Source organism: Triplophysa rosa, linkage group LG22 (assembly GCF_024868665.1).
Source record: "Triplophysa rosa linkage group LG22, Trosa_1v2, whole genome shotgun sequence".
Lineage (NCBI taxonomy): Eukaryota > Metazoa > Chordata > Actinopteri > Cypriniformes > Nemacheilidae > Triplophysa > Triplophysa rosa.
Window position 1 is genome coordinate 18069715 of NC_079911.1, and position 24588 is coordinate 18094302.

The window sequence follows — 24588 nt, forward strand, 5'->3', positions numbered from 1 at the left end:
ATGGTCGGCTCACAGTCGGACTGACAGACCCGAATCAATTAGGGTCTAAATGTAGAGAGTGTGTGTGTTTGTGCACTTCGACTCTCTTTGTTTGTCTCGCGGAATGATGAAGTCACGAGTGAAGGGCCTGGTGGAGATGACACATCCGCAAACATTCACAACACACGTACACACACTCACGTGCGCCGTCCGCCTACAGGCACATCATTAGACGAGGCAGAAACAGTGGAGCTCTGTCAAGAAAAGCATTCATGAGCATCGTGTGCATCTGTGCGGCGAGTGCACTACACTGACAGAGAGTGTGTGTGTGTGTGTCTTATGTGTGTGTGTGTGTGTGTGTGTGTGTGTGTGTGTGTGAGTGTGTGTGTGTGTGCGTGTGTGTGTGTGTGTGTGTGTACGTGTGTGTGTCTGGGCCGGATGCTGGTACCTGGTGCTGAGACTCTTCCAGGTTGCCGCTGGCCCACAGCGAGAGCCCCAAACGATGACGGATTTTGGCTTCGTCCTCACGACGGCCCAGCTGCTCCGCTAGACGCAGACCTGAGACACGACAGAAACACAGACACAGAGAGATTCCACATAAACGCTTTTACAGAAAGTGTTTCAAAAGAATGGCTCGCCCAAAAGAGAAGCTTCTGTCATCGTTTACTCATCTGCAGAAAATCCTATTCTCACTGTTTATTTAAAGGGACAGTTCACCCAAAATGAAAATTCTGTCTTCTTTATTCACATTCCTACATTTCTTTGTTCTGATGAACACAGAAAGATATTTAGAAGAATGCCTGTAGCCAAACAGTCCGTGGACCCCGTTGACTACCATAGTAGGAAAAACTACTTTATCCTTAATTTTGTTCTGTTGAACACAAAAGAAGATATTTTGAAGAATGTAGGAAAGCAAACAATTCTGGGGCACTTCTGACTACCATTGTCATTTTTCCTACTATGGGAGTCAATGGGGTTCAAGAACTGTTTGGTTACAAGCATTCTTCCAAATATCTTATACAACAAAGACAGAGTGAGTAATTCATGACAGAATTTTCATTTTCGTCTTTAAACATGTTTGAAACAACACCACACTTCTTGTTTCAAGAGTATTTTCAGTATTTTGCTTCTCAGGTTTTAGTGAATACGTTTTTTGACGGCTCGAGCTCATCGTGAGCTTTCATCGGGCTAGAGAAGCATTTAGATCCTTTATCACTTCTGCTGTAAACGATAACAGAATTTGTTTTGGGGGGGGTTGAAGTATTTTTTTAATATAAGCATAATCTCAACACTTAAAGCTAGATGCACTTGTCACCCTGTTTCAAAGCAGTTTTAATAGGTGACTCGTGTCTTAATTCAAATCCTCTAAAAATCATTTTAAATATAAAAATATCATTTATTCATTCATTTATGTTTTTCTTTATGAAAACACTGATGTTTGTCTCGTCACACACAGATTTACAGAAAAGAAAATAATTTTACTCAACACACTTGAATAGCTATTCAATATTCGTCTCGCTCTTCTTTATTCGGAATACATTTAACCGATGAATAAAACTCAATGAAGAACAATACAACTTCGGTTTTACTACAGTATAACTGTCTGGACAAACTTTGAAAGCTATCTGAACCGTACACAGATATTTACTTCTGTTAGTCTCCATAACCAATAAAAATAGTTCACTTTATTTATCAAGACCTTGTTAAACCAAACGACAAAAGAAAATAATGCAAAATAATATAATTCCCTTACAATGAATTATTTCTGTGTGAGAATTAAGTCCATTATTTTCAAGAAAACAGTATTCCAACTTCAACCTCCAGTCAAACATAAACAGGAACACAAACTCACATAAACACTGTGAGCATCTTTCCACAACAAACCCCTGAGCACAAAAATGCTTGACATTCGTGCGTTGTCTCGCTCTTTGTGCACTGATGCATCTGGATATGCGCTGTTTTAATCTCACAGGCGCATGCGCACGCGCAGACGAGAGAGCGGCTCGTCTGCGCACACAGAAAGCTCTCAGCTAATTGGTTGTCAGACGGAGGGCCGCGGTGGGCTTCGGTATAGAAGATGATCTGTATCTGTCCAGCTTAAGGTTATTTGAGCGCTGACGGCTAGAAACGACTAGCATCGGAGGGTTTTTTGAGTGTGTAATTCAACCACTTTCACGAAACAAGTTTGTCGTTTTCTATACAGTGCTCAAGCATGTGTCTCAAATAAGATTATTATAACAACATACGGCTCGACTGATAACTTGTCCAGCTCAGCGCAGAGGCCAAACACACGAGTTAAATTTAAATCTCAAGCGCTTGTGGAAGAAAAAACACCAGATGGCTTTCAAAACGAGTCTGAGAGTTAATAAACCAACTTCTTGACATCTTTAGTCGTTTAACCGCCTGTAGCTGTATTCCCAGCTTTTTATTTATCTCTATATCAGAGCGACATCGTAAACTTTGCCATGTATGTTTCAGGTTGTCTGCGTCTCTTACCTTCCTGCAGATACATGACAGACTGCGAGTAGTTTTGCAGAGCGTGGTGCGTACGTCCCAAACTGCTGTATGCCAGGGTCTTGGCTACCAGGTCGTTGGTTTGTGCCGCAATGCTCAGGTGCTGCTCTTGGTAAACCACGGCCCGCTCGAAATTACCCAGCGACTCGTAGGTGAGTCCCAGATTCCCGTACGCCCGGCCCTGACAGCTGGCGCTGCCCGTCTCCTCTGCAATCTGGAGGTCCAGCTGGTGGAACTGAAGGGCCGTGTCGTACTCGCCCATCAGCTGGTACACGGCGCCCAGACCGCAGCTGGCGTCACCTTCCAGCAATCGATCCTGGGTGTCACGGGCGATGCCGAGCTGCCGTTCCAGACAGGAAATGGCCTGCTCGTAGTTGCCCAGTTGGCTGTGCAGGCTGCCCAGTTCTCCGTACGCCTGGGCTTTTCCTCCACATTCTCCCAGCTCGTGTGCCACCACCAACCGTTTCTCAAAACACACCAGAGCCTGCTGCAGGTTCCCCATCGCCCTGACAGACGCAAACAAAAACCCATTCACACACGTGCTGCAAATATACACATCACGAGCGTTACTATACTTCTGGTGAATTCTGGACAGACCACAAACAAGGTTAGACTAATGATCTATATAACTTGCTAAAATATTACAATGATCATTATTATCATTAATAATAAATAGTATAATTCAAATATTATGATAAAAATATAAAACCACTTCAGGCGGTATATATTAGTGATCATAAGCAAAGTGTCAAGTTTATTTCTTATGAAATGGTGAAATTGTTAGCGATATGAAAAGAAACACTAACATTATATAAGTAAAAACATGAAATGTTTCCACCGCCAAGCAAAATTGTGCACATTTATATATATATATATAGTTTGATCTTGCATTTCTATACATTTTTCTTTAATTTAGATTTTCATTTAATTTAAATTGTATGTATTTAATTGTATTGTTTTATTTTGTTTTTTATTTAATTGAATTTTATTTTACTGTTTTGTTTTATTATTTTATTTTTAATGGTGGGCTTATAATAAATTTGTGCAACGTAAGGACAAATAAAGAACTGGTTATTTGAATCTACACAGCATTTTATTTGAACTTAAAAAGCTCTTTTCCGCTCATCCGATCAAATCTTAATACTCGACATCTGTTCAATTTCAACCAATTTTAGTCCTATTTTAAAAGGTTCTTCTTACTATCAGGCACCTCACTGAAAAAAGCTGAAATGTTGCTCAACTTTAATGGTGCTCAAATACTGTACCTGAGGCATTCACAGGGGACGACACACTTCCGATCGATACGGGCTATTTGAGAAGCGCGCAGGTGGCAGTAACTTAACGTAACTTAATTTAAAAGAGAAATGCAGCCATGCCCGTATCCTCCGGGAGAGCGCGAGCCTACCGGCCTTAATTCACACGAGCCAAAGACTCTCTCGGTGTTTAGGTAGCATAAAAGCAATGCATCATTAGCCCTTGTTGTACTGTCACTTGAAATTACAGCGACATCAGTCTTGTTGAAAGGCCCTGCCTCATTTCAATATAAATGAAACAAATAGCTTTTAACGTGGGCCTTTAATGAGCTTCTCGTCGGATTCTTCCTCGGTATCGGAGGCGAGCTTCGTTCCGCTGAAGAGAGACCGAGCGCATTGTCACCGCTGACAGTGTAATTTACCTTCCCGTTGGACTGCGGCACAGAAGGGGGGGTGTTGGGTTCGGATGGATGATACAGGCTGGATGAGGTTGGCTCATTGTGGGTCCGGTGTGGGTTCTCTCCACACAAGTAGCAGAATCCAGGTTTGACAGCCCCCTGCAGCAAACCATTCATCATATTTCCATGCCTGAACGCTTGTGGAGGAGTGAGGCGGGGGTGGGAAGGCAGAATCCGCATGGGTCTCTATGACGGGAGTCGAAGAGCTTATAGGCCTGATTGGATATTAATTAAAACGGATGTTTGACGGATCACGCTGAGGCTGCTGGGTAGGCGCACGGTCGTGCACGGAACAATGCTTTAGCAAGTCAAGCTCTTTTTGACTATGATACTGATTGGATTCAACAAGAAGAAATCCTCAACTAAATATCACCAGAGATTCGAAAGTTCGGATTGTGCTCTTAAACATTTCCATTTTCAATCTGTTGCGCGTTGTGGGAATGTTCAGTGTCTGCCCGCTGACCCGTGGTGTCGATCCACACACTCCCCGAAACACTCAGTGTTGCGTCAGTCTGTGTGACGCCGCTGAAGAAAAATGCTAATAAATCATTTAAAACACATTAAAAGGCCATTTAATCTTGTTTGGGAGGAATGTTACGCTGCGGCGTGATGTGTACGACAAGAAGTGTTAAGAGCGGCGCTAGAATTATTTGGACTCTTAATGCTGCACTTAAAATTCACAAAAACATGCGCCATTTAATTCAAAGAGGCCAAAAAAGCTAAAACTCACCATCCAAAAAATACAAGTACACTAACATGCAAAAGGAAGCATCGAGAGATCAAACGTGACCACTTTTCTTTTCCCCAAAGAAGCCAAACACATTTTTAAAGCAAAACTAAAGATTGGAAGGTCTAAAATAGTAAGACAATAAATATACAGTTCAAAACGAGAATAAAAAGTATCTGGATATACTTGGTTGTCAATAGTTAATGGGATGATCTACACATGTGAGGACACCCGTGTGAACTTTTTTTGATCATTTACCCGTATGTTGCTCCAAACCTGTATGACTTTCTTTCTTCTGCAGAACACGAAAGAAGATTTGAAAGAATCTTGATAATCAAACAACACTGAACCTCATTGACCTCCATTATGTGATCTCTCAAAATATCTTCTTTTGTGTTCCACTGTCCTATAGGTTTTGAATGACATGAAGGTGAATAATACATTTTAGGTGAACTCTCTTTAAATATCTGAATATTATAGGCCATCAAAAATCTATTATCTTAACGACAGCCTTGCACATTACCTGTGTCCGTTTCCCAGACCTCTGTATGCCTTCTCCTGGTCCTGCATATGACTGAGACTCTGTGCCACTGACAGATATTGGTCATAGTACTTAATAGCCTCTTCGAAATCCCCCAGCGAGTCATAACAGTCGCCCAGGTTCCCGTAAGCCCGTCCTCGATCGAGCATGGCCTCGTTGCCACTGAGCTGTTGCAACATCGCCAACTGCTGCTCGAAATATCCGATGGCCTCCTCCATGACGCCCATGTTCATTTTAGTGATGCCCATGTTACCGTACACCTGGGCTTCGATGCTGGGGTCCTTCAGTCTTTGACCCAGCTCGAGCTGTTCTTCGTAGCATTTAAAGGCCATGGTGTACTTTCCGAGGGCCATGTAGACGGCAGCGAGGTGTCCGTGAGCTTGGCACTCCCCCTGGATATCTCCCTGCTCCTGATACACCTCCAGTTCCTGGGTGTGGTACCCCAAGGCCTTGTCATATTTCTGTAGCATCCTATAGGCGGCACCCAAGGCGGCATAGGCGTTGGCTTCCATTTTGCGATCCTTGACCTGATGTGCTAAAGTCAACTGCTGCTCGTAAAACTTGACGGCACCGGGAACGTCCTTCTTGCACAAAAAGATATCGCCCAGGTTGCCCAAGGCGCGGAACCTGGCTTGCGAGTTGTTCAGCGACTGCGCCAAAGAAAGCAGGTATTTTTGGCACTCCTCCGCTTTGGCGAAGTCGCCGAGGGCCTTGAAGGCCAGGCCCAGATTGCAGTAGGCTTTGGCTTGACTCAACTTGTCGTGGAGGTCTTTAGCAAGCGCCAGATCTTGCTCGTAATACTTCACCGCCTCCTGAAAGTTGCCCAGACAGTAGTGTGCATATCCGAGATTGTGACAGACCTTACCCTCGCTCTCCATATCTTGCAAGTCCGGGGAGAGCCGCAGGTACTGCTCGTAGTACGGCACGGCTTGGGGAAACTCCCCCCGGGAGCAGTGGAAATTTCCCAGGTTGCCGAGCGCCCGTGCCTCGCTCTGAATGTCTCTCAACTCTCGTGCAATGTTCAGATGGTTCTGGTAATGTTGGAGGGCTCGATCGTGAGCGCCCAGAGCTTGGTAAGCCACCGCCAGATTTCCGTGAGTGGAAGCCTGTGAAGCGCGGTCGTTGACCTCCATGGAGATCTGAAGCTCTTGTCTGTGGTATCGCACCGCCTGGTCGAAGGCACCGAGGGCGTTGAAAGCGTTGCCCATGTTTCCGTATGCTCTGCCCTGGGCGGCGTAGTCGTTCAGCTCCTGAGCGATAGACAGATGAGTCTTGTGTAACTTCAGAGCGGTTTCGTAGTCGCCTTTCATCTGGTGAATGATTCCTGTAAGAGAGAAAAGAAATATTTCATATAGAGCTGAACATTTATCACGGATGAGAGAAACGGCTTTTTGAAATCTTCCTTCCTTCTTTATATCTCTATAGATCGGCTGAGGAGCGTCCAACATCAGAAGCATTCGAATGGAGAAAAGAAAATGAAATCTGATCAACACACGCTGAAGCTTGTGCAAAATCTTTTAGTTAAAAAGCAAAAAAGTTCTCTGCTCCCTAAAGATAAGGAGATAACAATCAAAAACAGGCTGTTTTTCTCCAGCTCGGGAGAAGTCTTGGCAATTTTTAGCCCTCCCTCTCGCTGTCTTACCGCTTTTCCATAAAACGCTCATTACCGTCATAACATTACAGTCCCGCCTCTACAGTTTCAGTCCGTGAAGCGGAGGAGGATGGATGGGGGCTAATGAATACTTCTGATGGAAAAAACGTTTGAGGGCAACATCGGCGGGGAACACTGTTTGTGGTCCGCACCAGTTGGCTTCCACATCTTAATGTCTTCTAATCGTTCCTTTCCTTTAAAAACCAGAGCGCTCGGGGATCAAGAAAACTGCTGGTATGGGTGGAAAACAAGTCGTATCGACAGGACTAAACGACGGGAAGTCTGTGGCGACATTGGTGTAATCGTTGGAGATGCCGGATGACCTGAAAATGAGCCCTGAGAGCAAGACGCCAAATAAAATATAGAAGCGTGCGAGATGAAAGAGTTTAAGAGAGATGTGGAGACGCTGTTAATAGAGCGGCTTGGCATCTTGAGGAAAATGTTATTGCTTAGATGTCTTTTATAGCTCAGGAGATTTGATGGAGTTCTCAGTTGTGTTTCATACAAGTATCAACTTCGTCTTAGATGTTTCTCCTGAGGAGACATAAAATAGAAACAAATGAGAGTGTTCTCGTTGAAACACATGAAGAGCATGGAGGTGTGAAATGAATGTAGATTGTAGAGGTAAAATAATCTGGATTTGGGTAAACTTGATGAGAAATGTTTGATCATCAATAATATTGACTTTTGATTGCAGACTTGACAAATCTGAGCTCAGTTTTGAAACTCTGATGGAGACATTTAAGATTTCTGACTCTTATTCTTAGGAGAAATATCTGAGACGCAGATGAGACTTAAGCAAAAGTTTCCATTTACTCTCCAATTAATCGCATTGATGTCTAGGAAAAATAATCTCAATCATCTGTGATTTTTATTTCTTACGGATGTGTGTGTGTGTAAATAGGATGCGGCAGGGGGCATCAGAATGGGTGAGGGGTTGCCCATCTGCTCAGTGTTAATACTCATGTGCCAAGGCAGGATTACCAGCATGTGGTAAATCCAATTAGATCCCATGCCAAACTGGTATCCTGACACTAAAGGCCCATTAGAGCTCATCTCTATTCACAAACATTGCTGGTAAAATAGCCCCAGACTTCAGTGGCTAATTATCAATACTTAACCCCATGATTTCCTCATTCATCAGCGAGCAGAGCTCCAGACACAAAGCGTGTTTAAAAATGACTCCTTTGAGACTCGCGCGGAGACACGGGCCAGACTCACGCAACCTTGTGTGTGCCTGAAAGAGCCTCTAAGAAAAATCAACATGTGAAAAGTCAACATGTTTGTCATTCTGTTCAGAGTGAAGATAAAATGTTAAACATAAACTACCCATAAAAAAGAACAATCACAGATGAGATCTCTTAATGTCTCAATTATTTCTCCTAGATATGAAAGAGATTAAATGGAGAGCAAACGGAAACTTTCGCTGAAGGCTCAGATATTTCTCCTGAGAAAAAGAGTCTCTCAAATGTCATTATGTGAGTTTCAGAAGAGATGTCAACAGTGTCTCAAACTGAGCTCAGATTTGTCAAGTCTGCAATCAAAAGTCAATGTTGTTGAAGATCTCGATCTACATTCCTTTTACACCGCCATACTCTTCATGTGTTTTAACAATTACACTCTCGTTTGTTCTCTTTTTTATTTCTCCTCAGGAGAAACATCTGAGACAAAGTTGATACTTAAATGAAACTGAAGTCCATCAAATCTCATAAGCTACGAAAGAGCAACATCTCAGAAATAACATTTTCCATCTAAGCAATAAGATTTTCACATTGACTGAGGAAAATGTGAGTGACGTTTGCCTGGGCTAACCTGCTGTCAGGGAGTTGCTATGCAGTTGCTAGCGACAAGGCGAGGCGATGTCAATCATTTCAATGGAGAGCCGGCGACACGAGCAACAGTGGCCGTTGGTGACAGGAAGTGGGCGTGTCTGGCGACACGACAAAATTGAGATTTGCTCAACGTTATGCAAATGATAAGCGACTTTCGGGAGCGACTACCAATGGGAGTAAAGCAGTGGAGCTCACGTCATCCGTCTCTCGTCAGTTACTGTAGGGTTTGTTTATAAATGTTACTACCAAAGCTAGGAACGCCTTCTAACGACCTCGTAGCAAGAGACTAGCGACACACAGCGACACAGTTGCTGGCGGTCTGAACGCACCCTAAGGTGTTACAAATGATCGCTTATGCATTTTTAGATGCAACCGGTGTGAGAAGAGTTACATCCCAAGTCTAAACAACAGTAGCAGTGATGTTTTACTTAACAAGCAGAACTAATACGTTCTTTAAGCAAAGAAACAAATATGCTGAGGTGAAGAATTCGGCGCTGTGCTGTCAGTACATAAATACTCCCTTCTGTTTGTAAATTAATAGCTGTCCCTAATGGGGGCAAACTACATAAACTAATGAATCATTTACACAATTTAGGCACTCGCAGCTAAAACAAGTCACACCAGAATGAGGATGAGGATGAGAATGAGGTCACGTTTAAAGAGAGCAGCTCGACGATACGTCGCGTAAGAGGATTAGAGGGCGACCTGCGGACGATGCTGGAATGCATATGCACCCGACGCTGAAGTTAAATCCTGAGGGCAGATATCAAGGAACGGGTGGCATGAGACAGAGGAATCGTGCCTTGGGGTTGATGGGAGGTCAGTGAAAAGGTTAAAACTCAAATGTAAGTGTTGAATTATAATAGCGATGTATTTGGCTCGGGGAGACGCGGGCTGTATTAGCAGAAGTGGGATTCTGGTGGTGTTTTGGCAGCTTTGATGTGCTACTATGTGGAACGTGTGATGGGCAGGCCTTCAAACAAACATTACAAATATTTCCCTCCCCAGGCGTACGTCTCGCTCGCAACGAATGCGAAATGCTCTAATTTAGTCTTCAAATGGCACGATCTTCTGCCCCGAATGACTGAGACGCTGTAACTGTATTTAATTTTTAAGGATAAGGTGAAGTTACTTGTAGTCATTACATGGCCGTCTCTTTTCAAGCGCTTCACTTCTGTAAAGGCTGTGACGTTCTGAATGAATTAACTTTAGCACCGACTCGCCGTCAAAACTTGACGTTCCCTGACGGGATGTTGACAGTTAAATGAAACCAATCAAACGAGCCGTCATTAGATCGGTGGTAAATATTTAATACAGTACATTTAATAATAAAAAAACTTTCGCTCTGATGTAATGTCATAATCGTGCAATGCGTAGCGTTACAATTTTAAAACATGCGTGAGACATGTTGGGCTCAAAAGGGTTCCGTGATCATGAGATGCTTCAGTCCATCAAATAAATGAGCAACGAGAACTACAGACGGGTTATGAAAGTAGAAATCTCTTGTCATTTCTTTCGGGTAAAACTGTATTTAATAATAACTCATAAACTGTACGAGACAGGCCTAACATGAGCGCTGCGGTTATGCAACAATAAACACTTCTAATTTCTTATTGTACTTAATATTTTCTTATTGTTAGCCAATACAAATATCTAAAAATTCTTTAATCAAGATACATTTACTGTACTTAAGAAGCAAAATAATAAAATAAGGGAAAAAATAAACTTAAGTCAATTTTTAGCCTATTGGCAGATATTTTTTATTAGTATTACTTTCAAATCATTTAAAAAAAAATAATATCTGTATCTGGATTTCTTAATGTTTAAATATTTAGACATATATAATATTATAGATAATATTAAGACAAAAATACTGAATAAGAAAATCATTTTAATTGTTAAAGAATTGTGTTCAATTACTGAATTGCCAGTAAAAAACATTACCAACAATCCTAAAAAGAAACCAACAGAGCTACATGATTTAAAGATGGTCAAATCTTTAAATCATACTGTAATGTTGTTTTTCATCTCACAGCGGGTTGATCTGAATCATGCATTAGACCTATCCGGAAAATGTGTTCCTATGGAGAAAATGACTCAAAAACACACTCATGAAACCAAGACCACGAAAACAAAAGTGTTGTGGTCTACTGGCCTGATGTCGGTGACTGGAAATGACCCTTCGAACCGTCTTCACCCTCACATTTACACTCTCCTATCAACCGAACAGAAACCATGACGGCACACAGAAAAAGCTCAATAATAAAACGTGTCTGACAGAAACAACAAAAATAAGTGCGGCTATATTTCAGCCGTCATGTCCGTTTGAAAGCTATTTTCTTTTGTTATGATTTCTGCCTCTCAAAACCCTTCCAGTCTCACTAAAACGTCTGAGCAGTGGAACGCTAACCGGGCCGATATTCTCCTCTGTGATTTATAGCTCCGAGCCAAAGCTTTGAAAAGCTCGAGGGAAAATAAGGACAATCAAATGACAGACTTTAAACACGCGGAGGTTTGGGTCAGCTCTGTTGTTGGCTTCAGACGAATAGTAAAATTGTGGCAAAATTGCGGATGGCTGGCAGCAGCATGAGTGATGCATTCATCTTGGGAGAAACTAGTGTTTATTCTCCGATTCTGCTTTCAGTTCGACAAAATGCGGTTTGAGTTTCTCACCCGTCATAGTCTGTTAATAAACACCCTGTTTAACATTTGAGAGTAACTCGCAGACCTCAAGCCATCGAGATTCCTTGGAACCCTCAGCTTCTAAACTGCATTTTTTCCTAAGAATGATGATCTATTTTTAAATAATCCAGGCTTTTCTCTATTTCTGGTGGTTTTGGAGGGGTCACGGCGAAGTGGAGACGTAACTAAGTGACTTTCAGCTCAAACACAAAAAGTGACCTGCTTCAACCGATGCTACCAAACGACGAAAACGTAACGTTTATTAACCTCGTGTTAAAGCCATTTTAACCGATCTTTAAACATCTCACACTTGTCATTTTAAAAGGTTGTTAGTGCTGCTTTTAACCGCGAGTTGTAAAAGCCTTTTTCAGTGCAATGCCAAATGTACATTTGCCAAATATTGAATTTCTAGTTAAATGGAAAGTAGCGCAGGGTGACAATAGGTTGTTTGCAATCACGTGGTTGTTATGAAGCGCGATGTGCTGCTGGAGGGCAGCAAGTGATTTTCTCCATAGGAATTCACTGTCACAAGCTCAAAGTACCTTTGTTTAATGACCTGAACCCAAATCTGTCAAACCTTACTTGTAATGAAAACTAGCTTCCGTTAAAAGAACGAGCCATTATTAAATGGATAAAGTGAAAGATCTCGCGTCAAGCGTTTCTTCCCCATAGAAGTCCATTATAAGGAAACAGCTTAACGTACCAAAACAACAACCACGGAAACCAAAATAAACATTTGTTTATCACTGATATCAAACATAAACATGATAAGATAGAAAAGATAACAACCACGTTATGTGGTTTCTTTTTGACAAGCTTAACGTGAGACTATTCTTATCCCTGGAATAAGTGCTTGTTCTTTTAACAGTAGCTAGTGTTTATGACAATTAAGGTTTAACAGAAATTTGGTTTTACGTGGTCGTTTTTTCGGTACGTTAAGCTGTTTCATTATAATGGACTTCTGTGGGGGAGAAACGCTTAACGCGGGATTTATCACTTTATCCATTTAATCAGGACTCGATCTTTGCAGCTAGTGTTCATGACGAGGTTTAACAGAAATTTGAGCTAAACCTGGTCGTCGTTTAGGTACGCTAAACCTCGTTAAGCGTTTTAGAAAGTCATCCGGCTCGGCTCATCCCAACCGCAGATTCAGGTTTACAAGCCACTTTTATCTCCGTTTCTCAGTCAATACTCGCATTTCCCCCCTTCATGATCATCAACTTTTGCTACACAATAAAACCCCCTTTCATGGTTTGATCGATTTGAACAGTCAAAAACGACGCAGAGCATAGGTACTTTGAGTTTGTAATAGTGAATTCCTATGGAGAAAATCACTTGCTGCCCTCCATCGGCACTTCGCGCAATGCTGTGACGTCATGTGCGAACAACCTATTCAAGAGACGGACAAACAATTATTAAAACAGCTCGAGTACTGGTGTACGAGTCCAATAATTGTTATAAATCTAATATGCAAATGAGAACATTAACCCAGAGATTTTGAATGTAAAATGGACGAATTACAAACTTATGTAGGTTTAAAATGACCAATAGCAACCAGTGACATTTAAAGAAATCGTTCACGCAAAAATGAAAATTCTTTCATCATTTATTCCCCCTCATGTCATTCCAAACCTGTATGACTTTGTTTCTTCTGCAGAACACAAATGAAGATATTTCAAAGCATGTTAATAAACAAATAACACGGAACCTCATTGACTTCCATTGTATGAACACAAAACTACTGAGACATTTCTCAAAATATCTTATTTTGTGTCCCATTGAAGAAAGAGTCGCATACAGGCTTACAAACACATGAGAGAGAATAAATGAAGACATTTATTGGCTGAACTATCCCTTTAACAGCCCAGATATTACATTATTAAGCTCCTGACCAAAACAAACATCTAAGAGTAGATGAGAAGCTATTCATTCATTACATTAAAAGAGAACATTAGTCTTAAAGCAACTGCCAAGCTTAAATGACTCAGAATATGAAACTGAGGAAAAGAAATTAGATTAACCAGTGAATATCTGGCCTAAAGCAATAGAGCGTAGAAAAGGAATATCAATAATGTGTAATGTACAAAAACCACTAGGGAACCCCCCCCCACACACACACTACAGAAGTACACACTGCTCACACGAACACACACTATCAACATCAGTACCGCGTTCTCATGCTGGAGACGGTGAGGCGATGGCCTGCGGGGGTCTCGTGTGAAGAGTAAAGCCTCCAGTTACCTTCCACTCAGCACAAACGCATCAGGGATCAAATTCACACGACTCAGGGATTAAATATCGCAACAACGTCCAAACTCAAAACCTCTTTAATAAATGATGAATCTAGATGGAACTCTAAGGTGCAGCTCTCGTGTCCCACCTGATGCGAGGTGAGAGATGTTTTCTGGGCTCAGGAATGAGGGAAACACGTTCAACAAGATTTGGGCTTTTTCCTCTTTTTTTTTAAGAATGGACATCTGCAGCACAGAAAACAAATGCGTTTGTGACTGTACGATAACAACGAAGAAAAAGATTTGTTTTGCCTATGATACAATTACGGATATCAGAATGACTTTGTTACCAGAAGCTCACACATTAGCAGATTTTCAGCTTTCATTTGTATCGACCACTAAAACAAATTGCTACGATCCTGCATGCAATGAAGACTCACTGCCCAATTCACACCGCAGTGAAAAATCCTTTAGGTACACATAGATATTGATGTCACAAGCTAATAATGTTTGTTGAGTTAACATGTTAAACTACTAAACAAACATCACTGTTTCACCTATAAATATCTGCTGGCATTCACAACTTCCACCTTTGACAACATGATCCATCCACACACAGGTGCTTCTCTTGTAACCGCTGTGTGAGATTGTTAATTTTTTAAGTGCAAATATCCCTTCATCCCTTCCAGCAATTAATAATTCTGATCGATCAAATCGAGTCGCCGCCTGTCCGGGGCCACACGGGGCTCATGATTGAAAGAGTGCCGGGATGTTGGGGGTAGATTTTCCGTCGGCCTTGCGCTTTCAGACGCCTGGATCCATAGAGGATATATTACTCAGAGTCAGTGTATCTACTCTCTGCTAGTCTTCCAATATCGTGTGATAACAAGCGACACGTTTCTTTCCTTCTGTGAAGCCCAAATTTGAAGAGATCTGGAAAACAATGTTGTTTCAAATCGTCTGATATTAAAGGATTTCAGTATCTTATCACAGCTATATGCAAAAATGGAGACAAATTAACTTGGTTTGTCAATAAAAAGTCACCCACCAATGCCCTGGCAACCACTCGTAACTCCATAGCAACCACATGATGATCTTAAAACCGCTCAGAACATAGCAACCACTTCAAACACCCCTAGCAACTGCTTTACAGTGTGCTTAATACCACTCGGAACATCTTAGCAACATCCTAAAACACCCAAGCAACTGCATAGCAACACCCTAGCAACCTGATCAAATAGCTTTCGAATAAGTAAACAACATTCATTTTTACATCAGATGTGCAAAAATCCAGTTTAACATTACACCTGATTTCTCTCTGATCTAGTGCACTTCACACACCAAAAATTGTCTTTTGCGAGAGTTCATCTATTTATCGAAGAGCACGAAGCGTTGCGGCTCAGATTGATGGCGCGGGCGTGTGACGGAGGGACGTGAGATTGGAGTAATAAAAGTCAGAGTGAGAGATTGGACGGGCTTTGAAACACTTGGTTTCGATGGCTTTCATTTATCCACCGTACGGCTCGCACACTCTGTGATGGTTTCGTTCCGCAGCGAGAACCCCGGCGCGAGAGGACGGTTCTCATTCTAGATGAATTATCAAAGCACCAAAACGGAAAGAGAACATTGTCATTTATGAATATTGCTTCAAAAAATAGAAGTAATGTAATATAATAGCGAAATAAATAATGTGCAATGACGGCTTTATGTCGTTAAAACTGCAATCTGTAACTTTTGCCTCTCTATTGCCCTCTGTGTTAATGCTGACATACATGTTGAAGTCAAATGACTTGCTCAATAACATATTTTTGTTCATTTTCAAACAAAAAAGCTATGGATTGCAGCTTTAACACTATACATTCTTTTCTCCTTCAATTCTTGCATTTGAAAAATGAAGTGCATTTCAGATCTCTAAAGCACACACCCTAAACTCTTACCCAGGTTAGATGAAGCCCTGCCCTCGGCCGCCCTGTCCTTCAGACCTTCGGCGATGCTGAGCTGTTGTTCGTGGTACTGCTTTGCCCTCTCCAGGTCCTGCATACATCTGGCGGCGTGACCCAGCCCTGCGTACGCCCTCATCTCTATGCTCTTCTCCTCCAGCTCCTGAGCGAGCTCCAGCACGTGCGTGTGGTAAGACATGGCCTTGTCAAAATTGCGACGGTAGTGATAAGCGCTGCCCAGGTTGCTGTATGCGCGCGCTTCCTCGCGTTTGTTCCCCAGGGTCTTGGCGATGCTCAGGTGCTGTTCGTGACACTGTACGGCGTTGTCGAAGTCGCCCATGGCGATGTAGACGGCTCCCATGTTGCCGAGCTCGCGGGCCTCTGAAAGCTGGTCCTTGGATTGTTTGGCCAGCAGGACGCACTGCTTGTGACTGGCCAGGGCATTGGGGTAGTCGCCGATGGCTGTGTAGACGTGACCCAGGCTGCTGAGAGCGGAGGACGCCGCCTGTGAAAATAATGAAGAAGAACCGTAAGCCAGAGAGAGATATTGATTTAGCACAACTGTATGCATCGATTACGAGCTCATTTTACACGATCGTTGTGACAGAACAGACAATATAAAACAGACCGTGTTGATGTTAATCTGATTGGATCGGCCTCAGTTGAAGGTGCCAAATATTCACGACGATGACTATATATAGTTGAATTTTATATTAATGCTCCAAGAATACATACTTTGACTAACATCATGTATTGTTATACCAAGTATTTTATTATTCTCCTGTTTTTATTTCATTTATTTTCCTCATTTCTATCCTTTAACTCCTTGAACAATTTTTTGTGTGTTAAGCAATTTTGCAACCACGCAAAATTATGAAAAGCACTACGAAAAAAAAGAAAGCATAAAAAACGATTGTATGCTGCTTTTCTCGTGCAAAACAACCGCTCTTAAAAGGACAGTTCGGCAAAAAAATGGAAACTGTAAACATTCATTGTATGAAGAAAATAACCTCTTTTGTGTTCCACACAAGAAAAGAAAATATATTGTTTTGGTGACCTATTCCTTTAACTGTGGTAAAAATGACACATGGCCTCCTGTGGCTTATATATTTTATATTATACACCAATTAGACGGCCAATTAGACACCAGTATGTCTCCTCAAAGCAAACAACACAGTCGTGTGGACTGTCTGCATCCCATTACGGAGTCGCTGAGAACAGCATGTGGGGCAGAAACTGGCCTGCCGTGAAATATGTGTCTGCTGAGAACAAAACCCATGAAACCACTCGAGTCGAAATCTTCACAGAGACGCTGATCTTTCACAAAACCCCTAAAATATGCCGAGGCTCAATGCAGACTCAAAAGACAAAAGCTTGCAGAATAACATACTACTGGAGCCACGAACTACTCGCATCGTAAAGTCCTTTCCCCTCCCAGTCAAAATATTTAACACTATACTATCCTTGACCTCTTGAATCAACTCCATCACCCAATAAACAACAGAACACATCAGGTTAAAAGGTTCAACGCGAGATCCAACATCGGCCATGCCGCTACATCCAACATTTCAGGAAGCTTCTCTGATAACAAAATCCCATATGAGCAACTACATCCAATGAGTAAAACACAACCACATGTTGGGTGAAGATATCTACTGTATTTAGAGAGTAACACAGATGGGCGAACAGAAGGTAAAACGCTTCTTTTTGGGACAAAAGAAAACCTGCAGGGCCAAGCGAAGGACTCAGACTTCGGCGATGCCTGGAACCAATTACCTCCAGACATAAAACCTCGCAGCAGTTTAAAGGCTCTGGGCCATGTTACACAGTCAGGCAATTACCCTCCATCAGAAGAACTTCTTATGTTCTCAGATATGCTATCGGTCCGGTGTGTCCACGTGTGCTCTGTTTGAAGCTCTGGAGCTTCATTCTGGGTCAGTCATTGCCCCGGAGAGGAGGAGTAAGTCCACTGTACAGATAACTCTTCACATCTCTGCCACCAGGATAAAAAGTGGGGCATTTAAAAACAGTGGTATATATTGATTTGCATAATTAAAAGTTCATGCAAAAATGACCATTCTTTCATCATGACTGCAAAACACAAAAGAAGATATTTTGAAGAATGTTGGTAACCAAACAACAATGGCCTTCATTGACAATCAGTGAGACATTTCTCAAAATCTTCTTGCAAGCTGAATGTTTCTATAAAGAATCTTTAACAAACACAGAACATTTCTGTTTAACAACCACAGAACATTTTGAATGTTCAATAAACATTCTTAGGTGTGGGAAAAGATTCTACAGATTATAAAAAAATAGAAAAAGTTATTTAAAGAATCTTTTACTGAAATGTGACCCAGCCTGTGAAAACCCAGCTAAAGTCATTTTTTGTGATTTACTGTTTTCCACAGGTTTCCACAAATAATTCTACATAATGTAAAGAAAATGATGTGAAAATACAACACCACAATATCTTTCATATTGACTGAGTAATGCCATGTGAAAGATTGAAATCAGCGAAATTGATAGTTGAAATTAAACTTTGATGCTTGATATCTCAGAATTAGATTTTGAGACCTTAGCCTGGAGTCACAAATGGTTCTTCTATGGCATCACTGGTAACAACTGTAATGCATCTGTGAATGTATATTTTAATTCATCCCTTAAGCAACATACTGTATATAATGTAGTTTTCAACTTTCTGGAGTCAACCAAAAACAGAAACAGCAGTTTTTTTTGTATCTTTGTGTATTTATATACATATACATATTTCTGTATTTTTTGTACATTTATATACATGCAGTACAGTTACATTACAGTTAAGAACTCCATATAGCCACATTTTTGATAGGGAGATTGTTATCTGATTAAGTGCCACAGATGAACCTTCTGTTTTTAATAGTGCAGAAGAACAAAATTGTAAACGTGTATCACAAAGCTTCTCTTCTGGATGACTAGGCCGATCGGTAAGCTGGAACAATCTCTCTAGTTGACTAGTGTATCACTCAAACACACGCACACACACATACATGTGATGTTCACACTTCAGTGGACACTAATGACCTGATCACTTACTCCTGTGTTCGTCTTATTTCTCTTGTTCCTGCGTTTCATTATTCCACAATTATGCCTTTAACCGCCTTTGTTGTGTGTCCTACAAACCGGCTATTCATCTGCGGCTTTGCCCACAGATTCAGATCCGTGGAACGGTTACCTTGGAAACCCCACTGGATTTCTGTTAGAGAGCCGTTCACGGGGAGAGCCAATTTTTCGATAAAGAGGGATTTTACACCCCCCTGTCTCGCTGATTTTCCCAAGTCAACTGCTTGCACGCGTGTGTGTGTGTGTGTGTGTGTCCTCACACAGAATGACAGTCTCTCGCTCTCTACCGTCAAGGCGGTCTCACGGGTGGACATGTTGACGAAACCTTTAGTTCTTTGCTCAGGTTCAGAACGGAGGTCACGGGACATCTCAACTTCAATAAAAGCCTGCAGCGGCAGGGATGTTTTTGAACTAAAACTGTAGACGTTGACCTCATATGGAGTGAGATGTGTAATGACCCGTCAGCAGCGGTAAACTCGCATCACTGCAGGTGAACACCAACCTGGACTGAAACTTTCACAGACGTTATCGTCAAACACATCTACACTGTGTGAGTAGTTGACCCTGAAAGAAAGGAAATCTCTGAGATCATTTGTTAAAGATTAATGACTTAAGATCAAATGATGTGATTTACAGTATATTCATACCGTGTCAACAAACAGCTTCTCTCCTGATGTTTTTAAAGAAACAGAGACATTGCTTCAGAAAACTCCATTAAAGAAGATCCACAGAGCTCTATTAAATCTCTCCTGCGCTATAAAAGAGCAACCTCTGCGGCGGATCTCGCACATTCACACTTTACAGACCCTTATGAGAAGAGGCGACACGTAAGAAATCAATGCTTCATACTCCATCTCTGAGCAAAGAGGTTTCAGCAGTTCGAACAATATACAGCTACACAAGTCAAATAAATGAATATAAAGACACATCCAAACATCGCCAGAATGCTAAAACACCTCAGACTGCTGCATGAACAACACCACATCGGATGTGGCCAAGTGTTCACGTCTAACAACTTCAAATGTGAGATTTCAGCGCAGGGATTTCTTTCACCTTGACTTGTTAGGCGGCTTGTTTTCCTACACGCTTGAGTTTCTTTTCCTCTGCGTTCAATCACAAACACACACAGATGGAAGCGCAGCTCTGGACAACAGTATCTCTGAATAAATATACTCTGCTCGCTCGCAGCTATCCGCTGGCAGGGCCGAGTGTTTTTCTTGGGAGAGCATGAATCACAATCTACGAGATATATCCAGCTGCAGAACCGCAGCTCCTCCAACAGTTTCTGAACCGCAGCCACAGAACGGAGGGGCGGAGCTTGCGTTCTTTAACGAAATCGCGCCACATACAAGGCCACTTTTCAGTTCGTACATGTATTAGTTCATACTAGAACGATATGTATAATAATACATTTAGATACAGTACAAAAAGCCTTTAAAAACATTAATCTTGTGTAATATTATTGTATAATGTAATGTGTTTTATAGTCAGTGTTGGGTGTAACTAGTTACTAAGTAATTAGTTACTGTAATTAAATTACTTTTCCTTTGAAAAAGTAAAGTAAGGGATTACTCTTAATTTTTTCTGTAATTTAATTACAGTTACTTCTGATGTAATTAAATACTTTGTGTAATATTTGTGTGTGCAATAGTGGAATTGACATCAAAATTCAAAGTCTAACTGGTCAGTTAATAATACTACTTTATGTAGTTTTATATTATTTATTTGAATGAATTAAAAGAGCCGTTTCATGCCTATCCTTAAATCACTTAACTAATCAAGGTTGATGTAGGATATAGAAAGTAATTAGTAATAAGTAATTAAATACTTTTCGGAGAGAGTAATTTGTACAGTAATCTAATTACACTGTTAAATATGTAATTAGTAACTAATTACTTTTTCAGAGTAACTTGCCCAACACTGTTTAGAGTATTAGCCTATGTGCTCTTGTTCATGAAATAATGTTTCAAACTTGTGGGCATTTTGCATAAATCTATCAATTTTATTGTTTTATGGGCATCTGCAGCATGCATATTTCTATATGAAAACAGAAATAAAAAATGTAACTAAAATACAACTAAATCAGCGGTTATTAATACTGGCCCTCGCGCACAAACCTCTGAAGGGATAGGAGAAACATACAAAACATGAAAAATACAGAGCTGCTGAACTAGATTGTATAAGAAAAGCAAACAGCAGCATGATTTCAAAGAAACAATCAAACATTATACAACATACAGTATATTAAAGCACAATTGATCAAATAAACAATTCATTCTTATGCCCATTTTGTCCTAACATTCCTGCTAAAACGACTCCACAAATGCACAAATTCAATATTTAGCAAATAAACGCTTAATTTAACGTTTCTGCTCTCCTCCATGCTTATCTTGTTGTAAATAACTCCGCCCCTCTCCTCCGTTCTATCCGCTTGTTAAGTAGTAGATCAAAGCCCTGACTGAAGTGTAACTTTCCCGCATGTGCTCATTTTTTGACACCCGCCGCTTCTAACAACTGGAGCATTTCTCATTGGTGGAATGATTAATTCGGAGGTTAACGATATTGATCGTGAGCCTATCAGGGGCGTCTGGGGAAATCCAAGGCATGATGGAGTAAGACGGAGGCAGAGAGTCCAAATTAAACCGACAAATGAAGACATAACCATAGGAGGCCATACTGGGCAAACCATTAAGCTTTCCAACCGAGAGCGTTTAATGAATTACTCACTTTATCGGATGAATTAATCACACCGTCTATTCATCATATCATGAGGGATTATTCCCGTTCGGCTAATGCGGTGGAGAAAAAAGTCTTTTCAGCTCCGAATTGCATTTGGTTCGATACAGACTTCAGTCGAATCAATAGAACATCTCCAGGCTGATTCAATACAGGGAACGCAACACAAAGTGCAACTCGGGAAGACGAGAGCGGAAAGTGAAGTCATTTATAAACAGCGAGTGACAGACAAACACGGATCAAAGCTCCGGCGTGAGATCTTCCTCGTGACGGCTGCTGCAGAATCACACAGATGTGAACATGTGAACGTGGACATCATGACTGAATGACAAATAAAGTGAGCAGTCACAGATCATTGAGGTTATGTTGTCTAAGGGTGCTCGGATCAGGATTTTAGGGGCCGATCCAAAAATAAACAGATAAATAAACAGATCATCTGTGAAGAGTGCACATGGACATCACGACTGGAAGACACCATCTGAATAAACAGATAAATACACAATCTTTGAAGAAGATAAATATACATAAGTTCAAATGTAAAATTGAATTTACATCCATCGATTGTGAAATAAAATGTTTTCCAGTAGCATCAATAAAATGATGATTTGTTGACCTAGTGAATAAAATGTACTTATTTAATAAATGGTGTCGAGTGAATAAACAGCTGTTTTCATGCAAAAAATATTTTGATGTGTCTGCAAATATTTAATAATAATTTAATAATAAAAGCCAATGTAAAGGCCATTTAAATAAAGATGTTGTTATGCTGAAAGTGTGCGACGGAAATAGATCCACAGAAGCGAATGACAGGATGCGCTCCACAGACACTCCTGAGGGAGCATGACTCTCAGATCTGAATTGAACGTCAGGAAATGATCCTGTGAATGATGTAAATAAAACATCTCAAGCTAAATCGGCGGAGGCCAGAGAGAGAATGAGATGACAAACAGGAAAGCGGAGGTGAAAGAGGAGTGTGTCAGGTAGACATCATAAGATGAGATATAAGACTGAAGCATCCCGAACGGCAGAGATGAGAGAGCGTGATGAGCGTTTCCCGCAGGCCTGGAGGCGGCTGCTGCTTTAAGACGAAGAGATGAATTATTGAAACGGCTTTATTAGCATGTTCTTTACTCATTTCTCTCCCATGCTGCGTGCGTTTTCACGCTGCGCGCTCGCTCTCGGGGGGAAACCGCTTGCCGGAAACAACCGCAATCTACTGCCACTCAATTCACTCGCCGGGAGAATACAGACAGGCCTTTTCACCCACTCCACGCCTAAAACACCATCGAAATGAGATGAATCAACAGAAGGGATCGTCTCTGTTGCGCTCTTGTCAATAACTCGCCTCAGAACTCTCACGCTCTCGATGGCATCGCGCAGAACCTCTGTTAATTATACAGAGAAGAATAAGAACATTAACACGAAAGCGCCTGTTACGCTCTTACTGAGGGTTCATTTACACCTCCGGCACAGTGAGATGTACTGCGTGATTTCATGAGCACTTTTCTAACTCCGACCTGCAGCGTCGCCTCTCTATTTTGTGCACGTCTGCCCATCACCTGCGCTCAGGTGACAGTCGGCATCCGGTCAAACCTGACGGTGGATCGATGAACACGTATAAAGCTGCGACCGGAGTCAGCCGCCGGGGTTTCTAATGCTCAACATTCAAATGACATCTGCGGAGCAAAGTTGTAGAATTTATTGGGAGAATCTCATGATAGAAAATGTGTGTTATTGCATTCTACTCGGGCTGTTCAACGATTAATCGCAATTAATCGCATCCAGAATAAAAGTCCGCGTTTACATAATATATGTCGGTGCATATTTATTTTGTATTTATAAACACACACGTACACATACATGTATTTAGGAAATATTTTCATGTATATATTTATTTATCATTTTTAATATAAACATTTATTAATTTTTATATTTTACATATTTCTCAAATATATACATGCATGTGAATGTATTTATTAATACAAAATTTACATATATTGTGTATTCTGGATGCGATTAATCGTGATTCATAGTTTAACAGCCCTAATTCGGACGTATATTATAACATTAAAACTTTCACTATATATACTGTATATATATATATATACAGTATATTATAGTGACAATTTCAATATATTGTGCATGCATACAAAGCGAAGCGACAAAATTTTTACGACTTTATGCTTTCGCTGAATATCGATTGCATGACCTTGGCACAGCAAGCGTCAATCAATCTTACATTTAATTCATTCAATGAGAATCTACAATAAATACTTATTAGAAATTCACCTATGTTCAATTTCTCCACCGATAGCCGATCATTCAGAGTGATATCTGCCGATATCTGCTGCCGATTCTCAAGATTGAATTCATATTTCGTAACTTTCTGAGTGTTATTCACTTATATAATAACTATTAATATTAAACATCAAAATGGTGACGTTTCTTAACATTTTCTAAATACAGAGCACAAATTCGTTGCATTTTCCTGTCCTCTTTTGATTGACAGGATGTATCAGCCCTGATCATCGGCTGTTTTTAAACTAGACCGATACCGATTATTTGGCCGATATATCGGTGCATCTTTAGTGTAAACTTTATAATGTAAATCCTAAACCTTTTTTTGCATTAAAGTATTGAGACTTATATTTTGTGTGCAGAAATGTGCCTGTCATGTAAATAATATGAGAATGTCACAAATTATAACCCAGCTTCATTTTCTTCACGCACGTCTCATTTCTCTCTCTCTGTGAGATACAAGACGGACGTGTGCCTGGCAGGTTTCCTGAGATTCACAAGTCTTTTTCGGAGTATGAGCAACGTTCATCTGGTTTATTTTCAGACCTTCTCACACAAGATGCTATAGAGTCAGAGATCATTAAAGCGTGGGTAAAGATATCAAAGGACACGTAAGGTTAGGCTGGATAATGAGTCATACGTGA

The 24588-nt window shown here is 41.0% G+C and overlaps 1 protein-coding gene across 1 annotated transcript in view; it reads right to left on the bottom strand.

Annotated features, from left to right (window-relative positions):
* Positions 1-24588, bottom strand: part of ttc28 (tetratricopeptide repeat domain 28) — a 189142-nt gene that overhangs the window by 24198 nt on the left and 140356 nt on the right. The window contains exons 5-9 of the mRNA XM_057320454.1: positions 22910-23031; positions 15806-16313; positions 5455-6796; positions 2476-2999; positions 428-537 (exon numbers count right to left, since the gene is read on the bottom strand). Coding sequence (XP_057176437.1) covers positions 428-537; positions 2476-2999; positions 5455-6796; positions 15806-16313; positions 22910-23031 — 2606 coding nt within the window. The remainder of the gene's footprint in view (positions 1-427; positions 538-2475; positions 3000-5454; positions 6797-15805; positions 16314-22909; positions 23032-24588) is intronic.